The sequence below is a fragment of the Diadema antillarum genome, unplaced genomic scaffold (assembly GCF_040938485.1).
Source record: "Diadema antillarum isolate AM-2024a unplaced genomic scaffold, OU_Dant_1.0 scf00000009, whole genome shotgun sequence".
Taxonomy (NCBI): Eukaryota; Metazoa; Echinodermata; class Echinoidea; order Diadematoida; family Diadematidae; genus Diadema; species Diadema antillarum.
In genome coordinates, this window is record NW_027270898.1 from 984,447 (window position 1) to 1,004,248 (window position 19,802).

The 19,802-nt window shown below is 37.9% G+C and overlaps 2 protein-coding genes across 2 annotated transcripts; both read right to left on the reverse strand.

Annotated features, from left to right (window-relative positions):
- Nucleotides 1-1,048: 1,048 nt before the first annotated feature.
- Nucleotides 1,049-5,971, reverse strand: LOC139719205 (uncharacterized). The gene is made up of 3 exons (XM_071630638.1): nucleotides 5,827-5,971; nucleotides 2,214-2,450; nucleotides 1,049-1,288 (listed from the first exon to the last, which is right to left on the reverse strand). Exons 1-3 carry the CDS (start codon nucleotides 5,963-5,965, stop codon nucleotides 1,059-1,061), a joined length of 606 nt encoding a protein of 201 aa, XP_071486739.1. The 5' UTR covers nucleotides 5,966-5,971; the 3' UTR covers nucleotides 1,049-1,058.
- Nucleotides 5,972-9,425: 3,454 nt separating this feature from the next.
- Nucleotides 9,426-16,438, reverse strand: LOC139719216 (ATPase inhibitor mai-2, mitochondrial-like). The gene is made up of 4 exons (XM_071630649.1): nucleotides 16,332-16,438; nucleotides 12,907-12,952; nucleotides 12,019-12,108; nucleotides 9,426-10,298 (listed from the first exon to the last, which is right to left on the reverse strand). The coding sequence occupies exons 1-4, from the start codon at nucleotides 16,385-16,387 to the stop codon at nucleotides 10,146-10,148; spliced, it is 345 nt and encodes a 114-aa protein (XP_071486750.1). The 5' UTR covers nucleotides 16,388-16,438; the 3' UTR covers nucleotides 9,426-10,145.
- Between the last annotated feature and the right edge of the window lie 3,364 nt (nucleotides 16,439-19,802).

Below are 19,802 nucleotides of genomic sequence, written 5' to 3' on the forward strand. Positions count from 1 at the left end.
GATGACTGTACACTCAGTTGATGTAATTTCTTCTTAATCCACACATCAAATAATCCAGATATTCTGTTCTTTGGCAACTTCCACACAGTTCAATTGTATAGAGTATTACAAAACATTCTACAAAGTCATGACCACATAAAAATAGCCATTAACATGGTCTTTATTTAACTCAACCATCTACACTTGCTTTTCCAATGGGTCCTATGTTATGAATAATACTCCATCAATGTCAGTGTACAAAAGTATCACTGGTGGGTCACAAGAGATTGAATATCTTGTTCAAGGAAGGTGCTTACCAGGCGAGATTCTAGTAAAAAAAAAAAAACGTTTCAGGGGTCAAGAGACAGCAATGTTCCAAAAGCAAATATTTGTAAAAATTTGTGTCTTACAGATCCAAATTCATGAGGTTATGAACAAACAATTTCAATAAGCATAGCACTAACAAATTTCTTTGTTAGTTTCGCCTGTGCCTGCACCCAAGCTTGATACCTTGTTTTGATACAAGTGTGAGAAAATGAGCCAGCTAATTTGTGTGATCTGTTAGGTTTCCTTTACACTTACCCAGTTGAAGAGGTTGTTATAAGGTACATATTTCAAACATATGTTGCAGATAAACAGAATGTCTCACTATGTAATCAAATGGGCAGGCTATCAACAAAGCAATATATGTTTGCAAGGATTTGTGACCTGATAAGCACAGGTGCTTTTACCATTTAATACGGCACAAAAGTACATTTTATGCTCGTCTAAACACTGATAATCACTACTCACATGGACATCAATGGAATACATGGCTACATCCTCATTACATAATATATTTCCTGAGATCTATGTAAACTTGACTCCCTACAATGTCAAAATAGACAGGAGTATTTCTACTACAGATACATTTCACGAAAGTAACAAATTGGTGTGACCAATTATTCACTATTGCATGCATTTACCTCCTAATAAAATACTACAAGTATACTAAAATAAAGATCATGAGTTTAGCTTCAAAAAAACAACAAAAAAGAAAAGATAATGACTAAATAAAAAGCACCACAAGAGGGCACCCTCTATGGTGTCCCAAACTTATCGCGGTGGTTCTTCATAGCGTGAGCCATCCACTCCAGTTGGGCCAAGAGGCGCCCCGCCCCTTTCTCCATGTGCTCGTTGAGAGGGCGCCCTTCCTCACTAATAGCCTCATGCGCTTTGGGGATGCCAAAGATATTGGAGACGCTGATGCAGCCCATTTCACCGAGGAAGGAACGCAGCTGCATGGCCGAGCGCATCCCACCGTACTGACCTAGTTAATGTATGCAGATGACATAAATAGTTACTTAGAGTAGGCACTTAGCAATGCGACAGCTCAGCAGCAAACGTTCAGCAGCATCAGCACCAGTACCACTGCACTATGTATTATCAGTCCACAAATGACACCACAAAATCATGGGCCAAGTTTGTGGATGAAAATGGACTTTGTGAATTACTGTACAAATTCATATCAAAATGTTTAGAACAATGATTCACAATTCATCATTGCAATTACATTGAACACTTCAAAACACGGAATAATTGGCATTTGGATACTTATTATTGCCAGTTGCTAAAATTTTGCCACCGTGATAGCAGCGTGTAACTGTATAATACACACAAAATGGCCATAACCACCCCTGCTTACGGCATGCTGAATCATTTAGCACAATAGATAAACAAAATACATTTCACTACATCTGAAACACCAGCCACTGAAATATTTTGTTGTACTGCATTCTGACTATTTGCACAATGCAGTCTGCACGGATTCGGATTACCAGTACAATGTACCTCAAATTTTGCTGAGTCAGCTACACTTGCATTCAGCCAAATCAAACAGAGGTGATGACTTTACATTTTGCTCCCATCAATTTCATAGGAAATATAATGGAATATTCAACAGTGTCCAACAAAAGCTCTGTTCCAAACATGAGACAGCAGTTCAAAACAGAGCTTTGATATACTCATACACATGTAGCATTCTTAATGATGCTATTTTTTTTCACTTATCAGATTGTTTTTAGCCTGAAATCAGCATTTACTATAAACGCAGTATAAACAAATTATTTCAATGACAATGAATAGAATTGGATGGCCCTGATATATGCCAACTGGACTTGGCAAACATATTGAAGAATTTTCCATAAATTTTTAGATTTGACATGAAATTTGTAGACATCTGATGAAAGTATTACCAGGGGAGTAACAGACAATGCCCGATGGTTTGTAGCTGAAAATTGATGCTGGGAAGTAGTCAAAGAGATTGGCCAAGCCCGGAGGGATTGAGTGGTTGTACTCCCCCGAGACGACAACATAGGCATCTGCGGCAACGATCTTGTTGCGGGCCATCTGTAGTACTTCGGGGGCCTGTGATTGGTCCTTGTAGAAATGGAGCGCTTTGGTCAGAATGGGCAGATTCATTTCCAAGGCATCTATGGTGTTGACAGAAAAGTTAGAAATAAAACAAAAATGAAGTGAGAGCTGTTCATTGTTGCATTGCTGCAACAGACTGGAAAAATACTAAGATCTCTACTACTACTTCCTACTTTTTTTAATCATTGTTTCTGTACAGATTCTATCTTTCTTCTTTGTCATCTTTTCTCTTTTTCATACTGACCAGAAGAGAAACAAAATTGTGTGAAAGAAATTCTTTATATTGATATTCAAAAGCTTAAACTCCAAGGATAACTTGAAACTATGTTCCTATCATTCCAGGGTAAGACAACTCTCATAGAATCTTAGGATCAAAATGAAGTTGGATCCTACATTGTTAAACAACTACCACAATCAAACCACCTTTTCCTCCTAATTTCCTCATTTTGACGTGTCATAGGTGTACAATAAATGTGAATTCTCCGCTTTTTTCACTTTTTAAATATTTAAATACCAAATTTTGAAAATTTCTTTAATTCAACTGAGTTACAGTATCGGTAGCAGTGTATGACAATGATTCACCCAAAAATAAGAATAATGATTACAAAAGAAAATCCCCAAATAATAATTACAAAAGAAAACCCCCAAATACTCTGACCTAACATGATATTGCATTTTTCTTTGTTTGATATTCTGGGCAAAAAGAACAAAGCAAAGAAATGAAATTTTAATACCTTACTGGTGTATGGTGATAGATACATACCAAAAGCTCTAAATCTGGTGGTCCATGAGTCAGCATTTTTTTTTTAAATTTGCATAGCAAAGATATTATTGAAAAAAAAAATACCAGCGTGTTTGCAATTAGAAATCTATGATGATAAGCCTTAATGAATTTTATTCAAAATGGCATAATAAAACAGAACACAGTGTATTTAATCTGCACTTGGTGAAAGATGTGGCGCTCTATTCAACTTGGCTTCACCTCATTGAATAAAGCGCCTCTATCTTTCACTCGTGACAGATCATTTTTTGTAAAAAGAAGATGAATTGATTAAAAAATGGTCATCAACTTGGATACTGGATACTGCAGTCACCGATCTACTTACTCACATCATCAACTTCTAAAGCGTGAATCTCTTCTGGTTTTAGATAGAAGATGCATAAAGGTTTCTTAACCCGTTGAGGACGGACTGATTTTGCTTTCAACACGCATTTCCCATAGACCCCGGCCCGAGTATAATCGGGACTTGTCCTCAGTGCGGGTTAAATTTGGGGGCTTTGCCTCCCCCCCCCCCCTTCCAGGGGCATTGTGCCCCTTGGAGCCATCAGGAGATAAATAGTGCCCATTTGCATTAATGCATATTTCATCACCCTGGTGATAATCCCTGCCCAGTTTGGTGAAAATATTTCAAGAAGATGAAAATGTGAAAACTTGCCCCCATTTGGTCCCCTCTGCCTCCTCTGGCTCACTCCATCCCCCCCCCCCCCCCCCCCCATCCCCCATCTGTCACAAACAAAATTGGAACTAGCTACATCACTAATCTAAATTCCACAAAGCAGCACTACTTTAGCTTAATAGAATCACAGTTTGAGAGAAGATAAATTGTAGAGATTCTGTAATTTTTTTTTTTTTTTTTTTTTTTTTGGGGGGGGGGGAGGGTTTGTCTGTCTCCCCCTTACACACCTCCCTCCCCCACACCCCATCCCAGGCATTGTAGTCCAGGGGACCCCAAGGTGGTGAATGGTGCCCATTTACTTGCCAAGCTCTCTTTAGAAGTATTCTTTAGAAGAAGATCAAATTAGGTCCCAATTTAGAACCCCCCCCCCCCCCCCCTGAAACTACACAGTCATCCATGTACTTACTTGTAACTTGGCCATTTCTTTTTTAAAGATTGGGAAGGGGCTAACTTGAGCCTTTACAATTGGCTCAGGTGAGCTAAAATTCTAGTATGTGTACTAGGTAGTTTTGTACAATTTGAGATTGCTTAGTATGGGACACATTACACATATTTACTTCCATATATATACGTTCTCATATCACAGACAGTGTTTACTGTCTATTTGTACTAGTACAACACCTACAAATTGATGAGGTTTGATAAATTGGTGTATGTAATTTTATGTGTTCAAGCAGCATGTAAGATAAGCATGTAGAGGTAAAATTTTCTATCAAACTCTCAATGGAATACGTAGCTAATACAGGAGATCGCCAAGTTGATATCAATTAATAAAATGGAATGAAACAAATGAAAAGTAAAGTATAAAATGGAAATGAGAATTATAGACTAACTGGACTTTCAAGTTTATTTGAAAAATATTTACAAAGATATGCACCAAACAATAAAATGTGGTTCTACGGTACTTGGTGGGTTAGGCAAAGGGGTCCTATATTGCTATTAGTCATCAACCAAAGAAACATTTTTCCAACATTTTTTATTTTTTTTTCACTGATAGTCGGGAAGTGTATCACTATTGCATCTCTATTCTCAGGTAATCTACTTGAATGCAAGTTGCTACATATACTAAAACTTATGTACAAATAACTATACACAGCCCAGTCGCTTACGGCGTCTAGTCCGGCTAATGTACAAATTGAATGTTCCATGTACCCTAACCTTCTAGGCCCTATATAATACATTCTATCATGTCCAATGTTCATGAAACTTCTTTCTGTTTATTCACTGTTTCTCCAAGGAAACTTTATGAGGATGCAAAGTTTAACAATAACAATTAACACCACTGCACTGACTCTCCAAAGAATCGACCTTTTACTTGCTTTATTAGCATTTCTCATGATATTTTATCTTACACAAGACCTATACACAACACCTGTCACTGCACAAGACTGGTAAAAGCGAAACAAAACAAAACAAAACAAAATAAAACTTTTATGCGTAACCACCATAGGCATATTACACATATTTATAGGGAGGACTTTAATATTCAGTACCTGGTAAACAAGAATGCATGAAATGCTACAAATATTCATGTTGGAGGTAAGCTACACTAACACAGCACAAGGGCTTGTATGATATTTACAACAGTATCCCCAGTCCTGAGAAAGACCCGTCTGTGGAATACCGTACTGACTGTATCTACGATCTACACTGATCTACCCAAACAAAAAGGTTGAACGAAAGTCGGGGATATGTTCTGTGGAGAATGCGTCTGGCTTCACAGATCCCCTCCTATACAACCTACGGAGGAGAGCCGATAAAGTCAAAAAATGAAAAAGACTCCTCCGGACAGACGGATTTTCTGTCTACCCCAAAGGTAACCGCACCAGAGACGCTGGTTACAGCGCCCCAGAGTTACTCCAAGGGAACACCGGCCGAAGCTCTCGGCCATCCCTGGTAGTGGGGTGTGGGAGTGGTATGAGTAGAAGAGATTGCTATGGTGCAAGTGTATGTGCACGGCAAGTAGTATAGTATTTACCTAGAAATTCCACTTCGTGACCCTTCTTCTTCAGCTGGTCAATCATGAAGTTGGCAATTCGGATGCCCAGTCGCCCCTCGCGACATGTTCCAAGGAACAGAACCACTTTCAGCCCAGACTTTGCGGAATTTGCCGCCATCCTTCCAGCTTGTTGTGCGATTCGATATTGATCCGGAATTCCCCTATTTGCAAGAAGATGAGCATGCACCTGCAGCACGATGTAGTACGAGCGTAGCGTTGCTAGTCTGCGAGCGCCTGCGAAGGAGTAACGTGAAGTTGTGCTCGCTTTTTCACACTCCCAAGCGAAGAGTCCAGCTGATAACATGGTCATGGTATGGGCGGGCGGGCGGGGGATGATTGATGGGCGGGGTCTGGGATACAATGCAATTCGCCACCGAGCCACATAAACATGCACTTGTCAATGGCAAAGAGCGTGATTCAGCATTTCCGTGGTCGGATAATGAAACACATTATTTTCCCACGTATTTATAAAAGTGTATAAAAAACTCAACAACAACTCACAGAAAGTCTTGTCACTATACATCCATAGTAAGGTGCTGATGAAATAGGAATTACAGAAATGGTAGATGAATTTCATATGTTTCACGAAACAGTACATGTGCAACTCAGCCATCAACCACAGCATCACCGGTCTTCCATGGAACGACATAGAAATCATCACTAATTATCCTTTTGTAACATCTGATGTCAAACAGAAACATTTGTGCTATATTTGCATGATGTTTTGTGTTGCAATAATCTAGCAAAGGTGACTTTTCGGAAGCGGGGGGGGGGGGGTAGGGTCTAGGGAGAGTTACAGTTATGCTATAGAAGGCATGGTTGATTTGGTTGATACAATCATAGGAGAGAGATGAGAGGGAGAGGGGAGGATAATTGATACTAGTAGTTTATGTAGGCATCGTAGGTACATTGTGTATAAAACAACTTAGAGGTGTTAGCGAGTTGATCACTGCATGATATTGGTTTGTAGGCCAATATGGCATAGGGGCCTACCCACACGTGGTCATTAGAACAAAGAAGATATATAGAGAATTCAATATGTTTTAATTTTTCTAGCAAATATTGAAAAGAACTTGACTTACCTCTCAGAAAACATAGGAGTAACCTTAACATATGCCATATCATCGTCCTCATGCCAAAAGGGCACTAATAGTGTACAAAGTCTATGGTGTTAAGGCCCTTTTGGCATGAGGCCGACGATATACAAGTTAAGAGAATATATAGGCCTATGGCTATCTTTCATTGAAAAGGAACATTTTGTAAAATCATCTTTATATTTTTGCATTTCAGTATAATAGCTGTAGTTTTCTCATCCAGGGACAATTTTTGAACTGATTGTGTGAGTTTTCTCAAACTTCACTGATGTGATTATTGCTGGTTTTGACATAGGCCCCTATTCACTGAATTCATCTATACATTTGGGGTTCATTCCCCTTTAATCTCATCTGTTTTAAAAAGGAATATGAAAACTGAAGTGACATGTGCATCAAGAAATTCATGATTCTGTTATCCGAAGATTTATATAAGTATATATATATGAATATAAGAACGATCCAAGTCCATGGAAGACCATTTCGAGTAAACTAAAAAAAAAAAAATCATATCTTTTTTGTTTGTCCAATAATATTCTATTTAACTGTGATGGGATGGCAACATTGTATATACAAAATAGAACATATATTATTATGACAATTAACATTAACATTAATTGTGGAGAGGCCATTTTGTGTGATGGACTTGGGTCGTTCTTTGATTCATATACATGATATTCTGCTATAGAGATGAGAGAAGGACGAGAGAGGGCGCTATAATATGAATGTAAGAATGACCCAAGTCCTTCATTCTTACATTCATATAAGATTTAACTCATTTATTTCAGGCACTTCCGGGGGTAATTAGGATTTATCATTTATACACAAGATGAGTCCATGCACAAGCTACAATTTCCCATGTCAAACTGAATTTGGCCAAAAATTGGACTTGGGTCGTTCTTATATTCATATACTCATATACATATTATATATATATATATATATATATATATATATATATATATATATATATATATATATATATATATATATATATTTGTATATACATGTATACTTATATAAATCTTCGGATAACAGAATCATGAATATCTTGATGAACATGTCACTTCAGTTTTCATATTCCTTTTCAATGATATATAGTTCCACACAATACAAGCCCTGTTTCAAGAGGATTTCTTATTTCATACATTTTTTTTTTGCTAATCATTTTTCTTGTATATTACTCTCGTTATATGGTAGTGTTAAAAGAATTATGTATCATTCATCTTGATTTGTTTTCATAAATCTTGCTATGTTGCTATTTATCAGCTATAATGTAAGCATGGAATATATAGATGACTGGAAATCAAATTTACATGAAATGTGATTAAAGTGCATTGAACTGAATTGCTGTAACATTGCATTTTCCTTGTTGAAATGAAAATACCTAAAACAGAACTTGTTTGCATATAATATCTCACGAATGTTCTGTTTACGAAGTGTCACTCATTTTACATAAATTCCAAAGCGTAAGATTTCTTTCACTTGACTCCTGAAACAAGTTTTTATCACAGACTTTGTTTTCGACACATCCTTCAAGGCAGAAATCACTCATGCAACTCACAAATTCAAGAAAAATTTAATTCCAAGGTAGTTTTGGGACATATAGATATAGTAGCAAATTGATAGAAGGATATTGAGGGCAAGTTGTGAGATTTCATCATCTCAACATCTTTGGATCGGAAAAGTCAAGAAGTCAAGATCTGAGATATTGTCTCCTTGGTGGCACTCATGAGTTTCAGTATTCTTGTCTGACATCATCTGGCTACTTTTAGTTATCTTTTCCAGAGATCTTCAAACTACACACACACACACACACACACACATACGCGTCTATGGTGGAAACCGAGGACCTGTTTTACCCATAAGAATTTTGCCACATAACTGAGGACCTGTGTGTCATTAGGACTCTCGTCAACCGAAGACTTATTACAATAATGCTAATCGAGGACCTACAAACATGTACCCCTACATAAAAAAGCAGACCGTTTGGAATGGTCTGCAGAGCGAGGACGTCCTTGGTTCTCCGTTTACATAACTTACATGTTTTATTTGTGCTACTCATTACATTCAAACCATTCCATTATCAAAGATGCAGTGGGATTCCTGGGCATTTCTTTGTGGCGTGTTTCTCGTAAAACATTACAATTTCACACACACATGCAAACCAGCATACAGACACCAAACATGCAGGCATACCATCAAGTACCATCTATACAACACCACAGTATGAAAGAGGTTTCATAAAATCAGTCACCAACACACAGACAGAAGCAACGAATATCAGTTCAACCCAAATGTCCTCATTCACTAATATCACAACGCTACACTAAAGCAGTGACCCATATCAGAAGCAAAGGCCAGCTTTGAATTAACAGCCCACTTACAAAAAAAAAAACAAAAAAACCCACACACAACTGTGAATCACCATTCATAAAAGAAACACATCTTGATTAGTATTTAGTGTACACAACTTAAACCAGCAGATTTCAGATATTGTGACTTTTGAATTTATTCAAACCTCATACATGCATCACAAACAAATTACAACCTCCTCTTCGACTTTGCTTTGAGCCAGCTCGTCCATTTTCTCAATGGTGCCTTTTTTTTTTTAGAATGACTGACAGCGAAACTGCTATACTCACAGGTCTCATAACGCATACTGAATAATTGATCTTTTTTTCAGATTAATGGTACATGGACTTAAAGACACCGGATGGCTGTAAGCTGCTGGCATTCAAATGCAGATAATCATAACCTGACAGATTAATACAGTCTACCTGCTTAAAGTGGAGTCGTGTATTACACATGTCTATACCCGATAATTCTTTCTAACGATGATTATAGACCTAAGACAGTTTAAATTTGCCTAAAAGTTTCTAGGTATCTAAAAAAGAAATCATAATTTTGGTTCATTTGTGGGTGAATACACATGATCTAGGAGAGTAGGTTGACAAGAGGGTAAAACACAACTGACCCTGATTTGATTTTACTCATCTCTCAGCTCTATGCTATGCATGCACTTAGTCAAAAGCATTGACATCTCGACAGGCCGCGTTTCTGTCCAATGTCAGATCCACGAGAGATCCATTTTGAGTGCTTTGCATTGCCTGAAGAACTTGCAATCGTTAGGCAGGGTAGAACGCCAGGTAAGGTAGAAAGAAAGAGTGAAGAGGAGGTGGATAAAGCTATATGGACATAATACAGTTAATCGCTATCACTGCCATCCTTTTTCTGGTCAATTTCGCTAACTCGCTTCTTTAGCCTATGAATGGACTCCTCATGCCTCTTGATTTCTCTCTCGTGGGCTTCGATCTCCTCATCGTGGTGCTTCTTCAGGGCCTTGAGCTGCTCGGCTTGCTGGAAGGGATACAAAGCAAAATGTTCTCACATGAATGCAGGAGATCTCACTGAATATTTTGTCCATGATTTGACTCGTTGATGCTGTTCACTGACCATTACTACAAATTATCTGGGGTGAACCACTGAAGGGGTCAGGATCATCTATTTTCAGAAACGTTTTTGAAACAGTCCATTTGAATGAGATTTCACCATCATGCTCTTTGTACTTAACTGAGGAGGCATCTTTCATGTGTAAAGAGGTTGTGACTTTCCCTTATGTGGGAAGTTTTAAGCCATATTCCACTGCAAGAATTTACTTGGCAAAGAGTTTTTATCCAAAAGCAGCCAGCAACTAACTGAAACAATAAAAAAAAAAAAGGTGACACGGAAAAACATATTTGAAGTGGTTCCATTGGTTAAAGTGGGATGGAAAAACATACTTGAAGTGGTTTCTTTAGTTTACTTGCGTGTCCAACGCATCTAAAATGTCACAATCTGCTTAACCCACAAATTTATGCAGTAGTAACAATGGCACAACAATAATGCATACCAGCAACAAAGATGATGAAATGCAATCCACAATATGCTGAATTGTGACTGGATCTCAAGAACCGATCAAAGTTTAGTAATTGGGATAGCAACAATCAGATTTAATATTTGATATGGGAAGTGAACATTTGCATAAAAGATGAAAAATTCAGTATCATGCTCATGACTTTAAAAAAAAAAAACCAAAACAAAAACTATTCATTGCATTTCTTCAAATGGAAAATAACTGCTACAAAAATTACTTGGCAGAGAAATTTATTGGGTCTGAGTCTTTATAAGTAAGATGCATTGCCTATTCATATAAAAATGAATGATAGTTTTTCAGTATCTACAATTTAATGACACTGAAGATGCTGGTCACAAATCAATCTAAATATATTGTATTTCTTTGCTTCACACAGATTGAGCAACCAACTATCATATTCACACACATTCGTATTAATGCTCCTTCTATTCTTTGCTTCTGTTTAATGGTTTCCAGTACTGCTTTAATACAGGAAGATTTCACAATAAAATATGTTTCAATATATTCATTAAAAAAATAGGTACTACATGTACAGGAAGTTGTGTGCATGAAATGAAAAGGGAACATCAACTACAAGATGGGGGATATAATTTTTTTAGGGGACATATAAATGTTGATCCTTTTTGCTTCTTTCTTGATTCAGTATTAGTTTCATACACGTGCACGTACACGTGTACTCGTATGTGTATACGTGCACATGTGGTGTGATCTTAAAATGTTTTGTTTGTGTCTGTGCAAGGTGTATATGAGGTATGTGGGGAACAACACAATACTATGGATGGCTTCGTTCCATGAAACCGTGGGGTATGGAAGCCAACTTGCAGGGTACACAGAACAATATGAGTTAACACAGGTCTATCCCACACATCAATGCATGTATGGGTGCATGTCTGAGTGTGTGTGACAGTGTGTGTGCATGTATGCGTCACGCACGTGTGACAGTGTGTGTTGTGTGCTGCGCACATGTATGTTTTGTGTTTCTGTTTGCTATGTTATTTAATAGTGTTTTTTTTCTAAATCAACTGCATACTGTTATCATTTCTCTCATTGAATTATTAATGATTTGAAGGAAATCAAACAAAAGTTGTTGACGAAGAAGAACAAAAAAAAGTATGTGTCATATGCTTGATGAAAAAAAAAGGATGTGTTTAAATGTTAACATACCAGTTTTCTGAAGTATTGCTCCTCATGTGCTGCCTCCATCTTGCCAAAAGCGCCACCAGCATCACGGATTGAACCTCCAGTACCGCCACCCTGAAAGAGAGGCATACACAAGAGTGACATAATAATTACAGATGTGAGAGAATGATGCAGTCCAATCAGAAAGTCTTCTTGATAATTTTCTTTTATAGTGACAATTTAGCTGCAGATCAGTGATATCTAAAAAGTTGATCATTTATGGCTGAATTATGTACATTGCATATGTATGTAGCCTCAGATAAAAAGAACACGGATTTAATATATAACATAAAACCATATCAGGGCAATTATCCCTGAGGACAATTACCCCATGGCTAAATACTGGTTAGTGTTAAGGTTAGAGTAAAGATTAGAGTTAGGGTTAGGTTCAGGGTTAGAGTTTGGGTTAGGGTAGAATTAGATTCAGGATTAGGATTAGGGTTAGGGTCAGGGAAAGGGTCTGGGGTAATTGTCCAGGGGTACTTGCCCTAGAGCCCATAAAACTCTTATCATGAATCAATGTCTCCTTGTCCCAATGTCTAAAGCTTTATTGTATCTTAGTGTTTCTAAACCACGATCTAAAAAAATCACAATACACCATTATTTAACTGGTCCTTCCAGGAGTTTGCTATAACAACAGTTCATTGTCATATCAGACCTTAATCTCTAAAGTCACAGTGTTGGTTTATCACAGGGCCCACTAAACATGAGCAACACAAACTACCAGTATAGAGTTCTAGAGTCTGACATGGTTCTGACGTCACAGACTGCAAAGAACTCAGAATGACGGTTCTTAAGTCTTTTGGAGGGAGCTTCTGGAAGCTCTTGATGAAAAATAAAAAGATAGTAAAAATAATATTAGGATGGCTTTACCTGTCCAGATCCAGATCCATATTCTCCAGGGTACATCCTTACTTGGCTGAAATCAAAGACAAAGTACAAAGAGGGGTAACAAACAGTAAGGCCCTGTCTTCCCGCAAAACTTAAGTTTTCTTGTGGCGTTGACTAAATCAAGATTTGTCACATAATACTGTAAAACGAGAAATGTTCGCGTGCATTTTAATTTCGCAAATTTCGCGAGCGTGAAGATTCGCGAAATTAAAATGCACGCGAAAGTTCTTTTGTACACTATATGCAGTGAATGCCAGTGGCAGTTCGCGAAAATTTCATGCCGCAAAAAAGGCCGTCGGCTCCAATTCGCGAAAAATTCATGCCGCGAATATATATCATGTTTTACAGTATTAGATGGCTAATGTCAGTCTAAGATTCATAGTGCAGGCAGTGTATGCTGTGATCACTCAAGGAAGAGTGAGTTATTTAGAGTGACAGCATCAAAGTCAACATCAATATTGATGCTTCCCGATGACCGATTTGATTCAAATCTATTTGAGCGACTGAAAATGAGGTACTGAGTGTATCTCATGACTTAGGTGCACTTTGGTTTGCGAAATTTGAGATATCATTATCAACATGGATATAGTACACAAATATTGCTTTAACAATGCACTACTCAGCACTACATGTCTAGGGTATTTAGAGAACTTGATATGAGGAAGTCTTACCCCCCCCCCCCCATTTTTATAACTTCAATAACTAATGATAGTCATGCAGACCTCCCTTGCATGAATACCAGACTGAATTGCACCATTTCCTTACCTAGACCGATAAATCTGTCTCTTGTTTGGTGACCCCATGTTAACTGAACGGTTAGTTTATATAGTCAACCCCTCACAACAGAGACAGGTATCTTCCATTCACACTGCTGTGCGCAGGGGAGGATCCAGGCATTCCGTAAAGGGGAGGCTTACAAAGTTAAAGGGGCAGGGGACACACACCCCCCCCCCTCATTTTTTCTTTTTTAGTTCTTTTGTTTTAACACAAAATACAGAGGAGGGGCGCGCGCCCAGTGCGCATCCTCTGGATCCGCCACTGACTGTGCGCTGTGTGCGATCTACCTGCTGCGCACACGCGAGTTCAGTGGTTTGAACATGACTGTTGCGTCTTGCAGGTTAGCAGAGTTTGAAGGCCGTTTTACCCGCAAAAGCAGGCAAAATGGTGTATAACAGGAATAAATCACGAAATGGGCAAGCTTCACCCATTCCTTGAGCATATGAAGATATGCATGCCAAGTTTTGTGGTCTAAATAATTACAGTGGAAACTCGATATAACGAGATGGTCGGGACCGAGTCGTTTTCCTCGTTATAGCCGATATCTCGTTATATCAGTAGGCATAAAAGAAAGCATAACATGACATTAATTTGCACATGTGGGACTACCCATCATCTTTCAATCAATACTGATAACTTAATTGGTAATGAGTGTGAGGTAATTACTCACCTTTATGGGTAAGAAGATGTTTTTTCGCCAATGAAATCCGATATCAAGAATGTTTTTCTTATAAATTGTAGATGTTTGAATGTGTAAATCGATATGTAGCTTGCGATTGTGTGAAGATCGCCTGTAGATTGGTGTGTGGTTATGGTATGGGTGTGTGTGGAAAGCTTGAATATGGTCTGCACAATGCTGTGTGTCTGTGTGTGTGTGACACATTCTGTATGTACATCATGACTGCGTGTGTGTGAAGATGGGGAATTCCCTACGTAGAAAGCCAATCACAGCATCAGATTGCCTCACACTTGCTAAACGTCATGATGATGTCATGTATACGGCCGTCCCACCACATTTTCTGCATGTATCAAACACACACACATTTCGTATACACGTACAACATGCGATGCTAGCTGTAGAGTGAACTGAAGAAAATATGTGTGTACAAGACAGTTTTTGGCGCATCGAGCTTTACAATCTCGGAACGATAGCACAGGCGAAGTAAAGCTTTACCCGAAGACATTTTGCTTTACCTCGCTATATCAGGTTTGATTGGCTATGTTTTTCTTTGTTTGGAAATCACAAAAATTATCTCGTTATAGCAGTTATTTCGTTATAGCCGATCTCGCTATAAGAGTAGCATTTCACATAGACTTGTGTGGAAGGAAATTTGGGACCGGGAAAATGTCCTCGTAATAACTGATATCTCGTTATAGCAGTGTTCGTTATACCGAGTTTCCCCTGTATAATATAAACCCTTACTGTCTCTAAAAATGGAAAACTGGGAATTCTACACTGTTTTCTACTTGCCATTGGGAAAGTCCACACAGCAGAGTGAATTTCCGATTGAATATGGAAAATAGAGTAAACCTACCAGTTTTCAGCAACATACCACTGGTCAACCCGAATACAGTCACTTACAATCACTAATCACATAAGCCAGCAAATTCTATTGTTACAACACACACATATCACATCATTTCATATACTTGCACTGTCGTTCACTAGCAGGAAAATCAGTCCCCTAGTCAACTCCGAAAATCCGTCAAAAATTCCACATTTCGCCGTAAAAAAGCAGTATCGGCACAAATTTTCTAAAGCGTGTATTTCATAAAGTGCAAAGTTAATATCACAAGAATCAGGGTTGCCGAAAAAGCACTAGAAAAAATTGAGAAATATGTCATTCTGTTATTTACACTACAGTGCTACAACTACGAGATTTTTTGCTTATCGCAAGCTCAGCTCAGAGTGTGTTCAATGGTATCCGCAAAAATGCAAAAAGAAAAACAAAATCTCTGTTCTGTCTGTGCCGAAGCAGTGATTAAATGTAATCACTGGGGTTGGATGCAAGTACCGACTTGCCAGAATTTGATTACCAACAGGCGAAACAACATTCCTGATGCAACCTTGCGCCAACAAGGTATGGCGTGGTGCATTTTTCAGTAACCCTGGCGCAGTTAGGGTCGCTGGTGCGGTTAATTTTTCAGTAGCCTTGGTAACCCGCATTGTGCCATTGACAGTCATCAATTGAACGAGCATCAAACTAGCATCTGGCGATCTGCATCTGATCTGGACCCCAAGAAAATCGCCTGACCAAATTCTGGCCAGGCCTGCCTGACGCATTCTAGGTGGTTATCTTATCATAACAATAGATGTATTTAACAAAGTGAACATTGAGATAGATTGTTGTACAAGAAGTTTGACAGACCACCCCCCCCCCCCCCCCCGTATACAGTAGGCCCTACTACTAATGTAATGTACTAACTTCTAGACACTCTATTCTCTGGTCTCGTTACACAACGTCACAAGTTCAGCAAACATGTTACCTAATGTGTGGGACTGTACAGACGCTGCCTGAGACACAGCTTCGCAACATCAAAAAACAACATCAAGACGCTTTATTACTTCGGTTTACACGTCATGATATGGTTCCGTACATTTTTGGCAAAATTACAGAAATTATTCTGACCTCGCAGCCAGCACCGGTCGCCAAATTTTCAGAAGAGACGTGCGTGCAAGAGCCATGCTGTAATATGAGACTGGATATCGTTTCTGGAAAATACGAGGTCGGTCGGCCACTTAGTACGTGCAATGGACTCACAAGCTAGAGATGGCGCTGTTTAAAGGGACTTTATGGAGCGACGGGGTTGGGCCCACAGAACTCTTGGCCGGAGTTTCGAGGGGTGTTGGTGGGTGGACCTGTGTGAACCTGTGTTTACCTGTACCACAGAACTGCATAAGGCAGACCTATTATTGTTTGAGTTTCGCTGGGCCTGGGATTTTTTTTTTTTTTTTTTTTTTGGGGGGGGGGGGGGTAAATCAAGGAAACACACAAGCACGCGTGTGCACTCTATAGGCTTACAAAGAAGATTAATAAAGAACTAATTAGCGTTACTATGCCATTATATTTTGCAAACTGCCATAGCAATGCAAGAAGCAACCTTACAATGACTTGTCAAATCACGAAATACTCCTTTGGAGATGCAGAAAATATCATATGCTTGTTCTATTTACCTTTACTTCTTTCAGTTCTAAGTAGTGATTATTACTTTAGACAGCAGCTAAATTTAGATTCCAAGGTTAAGTTATGCCTGCTGCATAAATGATTATTGTTTAGAGGGGGATATGAGTCCAGTTATAAGTTAATCTAGTGAGAAGGAGTACAGTAAAATCTTACGAGAACAGCAGTCAAAGTTTTGATCAAAATAGGACGAAAATTAAGGAAGTTACGAAATTGTGAAGTTTTGCTAATTTCTGCAGAACAGTTCCATAAAATTGATATGAACATGCAAATCAGTAAGTTGATGATGTTATCCCCTTTCAGTTTTGATTGTGTACAAAAAAAAAATGATAAAATTTCAATGATTCTCTTATAAAAGTGTAAAACATTGTGTTATTTCTGGTTGAATAAATTCAGAATAATGATCAGTCAGATATATCAAGATTTGAGACTGGGATGTAATTGCATTTGAATGAAAAACTGGAAATTTCAGAATTTTATGTACAAAGTATGTGACAAGTTGTGAGGGGATGATATCATCACTTCATTATATGCATATTCATATTGACTGTTCAAGAGGTGTTTCCTGGAAAAAAAAAGAGCAAAACTTAAAAAGTAATAACTTCCTTATTTTTTATTTGATTTTGATAAGATTTTCATTGCTATGATTTAGAACATTTTACTCCTTCTTTTCAGACTAACTTTCAACTACACTGGAAACAAATCCCTAAAATCACGAATAATTGAGGTTCTTTTATTTCGCATAACTGAGTAGATATATATACATATATATATATATATATATATATATATATATATATATATATATATATATATATATATACATATATATATATATATATATATATATATATATATATAGTATACACATGTATTATCAGGGAGAGAGAGAGTGTGAGAAGGGGTCCTGACTGTGTACAGAAACAGTGTAGCTCCTTCATTATTTATTCAGTGCTAGTGGGCGCAACTATGTTTTTATATGTATACGTCCAGTAAGTCATCTTATGTATTACTTCTATACAGCCCTGATGAAGGTCTGTAAAGAAAAGACCGAAAGCTTGGTAATAAACCACGTTGAACTTACTACGTCCTTTGAATGCTTCGTCTTGCACTGTATACCGGGTGTCCCCCAAAAAGTGGAACGGTGGATTTTCAGTACCTTGTGTTCTAAAAGTTATACATTTTTTTACATCATTAGAAAGAGCATCTTCCGCAGAAGACAATACCAAAATCATTAAATTTGGTTCAAAACTTTTCATTCTACACCCAATTCTGTAAATGCAGTCATTTTCAAATTTCGCTGGATTTTTGCGATGTATGAGCGAAGAATTCGGGTGCAACACACGTTCCATACGGTGTATTGTGTAAGCCCGTTGATCCATGTCAACAAAAGATACACACGTGTACAGCTTTCACATTCGACACACACACACACACTGTTTTTTTTTCCTGGCCCGCACCCAATGTGAAAGCTGTATCTTTTATATATATACTCTCTGAATAATCATTGCCGGTGGAACGTTTTCAAAAGTGGGGGGGGGGGGGGGGGGGGGGGACTGAGCTAACAAGCAAAAAAAAAAAAAAGGTCTTCAGCTCATCTTTCTCATACCACTTCCAGGTTTCTTCAGCTGACAAGAAAAAAAAAAAAGAAAATAAAAAAGGTCTTCAGCGCAAAAACATAACCTTACATTCCAAGATTTCTATGTTTTCAATAATTCTGTATTTTTTCTTGCATGTAATCGTGTACAGCGCATTCAAGATTATGTACTGTTTATATACAATATAACTGCATGCCTGTTTCTCTCCATGTACCTGCCTATCCACCAATTTTCTTACATATCCCAATAGTATACAATATAATATGTGACACCTGCCTAAAACATGCCATACACACACATAAGCACACACACACACACACACACACACACACACACACACACACACACACAGACATTCATGCACACGCAAATGCTGATATAACACACGTTGTACAAAGGAATACTGCACATGATTACCTTGACATAAAAGATACATATCTGCTGAATTTCAAAGGGCACTATTATATTACTGCTATTTGTCCTGTGACACTACAGAAAAAGCATCTCTGCATAAGTGCAAAATCAATTCTGCCAAAATCTCAAGACTTTTCATGTCCATATATATCTAACAAGCTTGCTGTTGGTGAAATTATACAAATCATACACGAGACAAAAATGTTTACTCTGAATATCCATTTATTTTTGCACAGAAAGTAAGGCAAAAACATTGGGGAACTTCCTCATAAAAATTCCTTTCACTAGAGACAGTTTTGATTTTCCTGTGAGCGCAGTTACCAGGGTTATTCATCTACTTATTCATTACTTATTTTCAATAAATAACATTTCTTGCAATCTACTGAGACCAGAAATGTGATACTTGACTGCTATGAACAGGATGGGTAATGTCCAAGCATCACAGATTCTAACAAGAACAGGCAAAGGGAACAAATTTCCCATAAAATTTACAAGAATTAAGGAAAAGAATTCCTGCATATCTGCTTACAAAACTAAATTGCTTGCTTTGAAGTTGTCAGACATCATTTTGTTGGTACTTCAAACTGCATCACTGTACACAAACTTCTAAAGACACCACAGTTATCTCTATCTTTTTAGAGCTGAAGTAACCAAGATTCTACCTGAACGAAAACTTGATAAAATAAAATTTGCACAGCAAAATTACTTTTGCTACTCAGCGGGTATGGTTTTCTAATCTAGTGGTGCGTTCTGATGTAAAAAAACCCCACAAAAAACAAAAGCTATACTGCAGACTTTAAGAAGTTTGCAATTAGGGGCAATGCCAACAGTCCACTGTTGTACAATTTTTTTTTTGAAAGTAACAAAATTACAGCCCTCAAAGCAAGCAAGAACACTGATGTGAAGC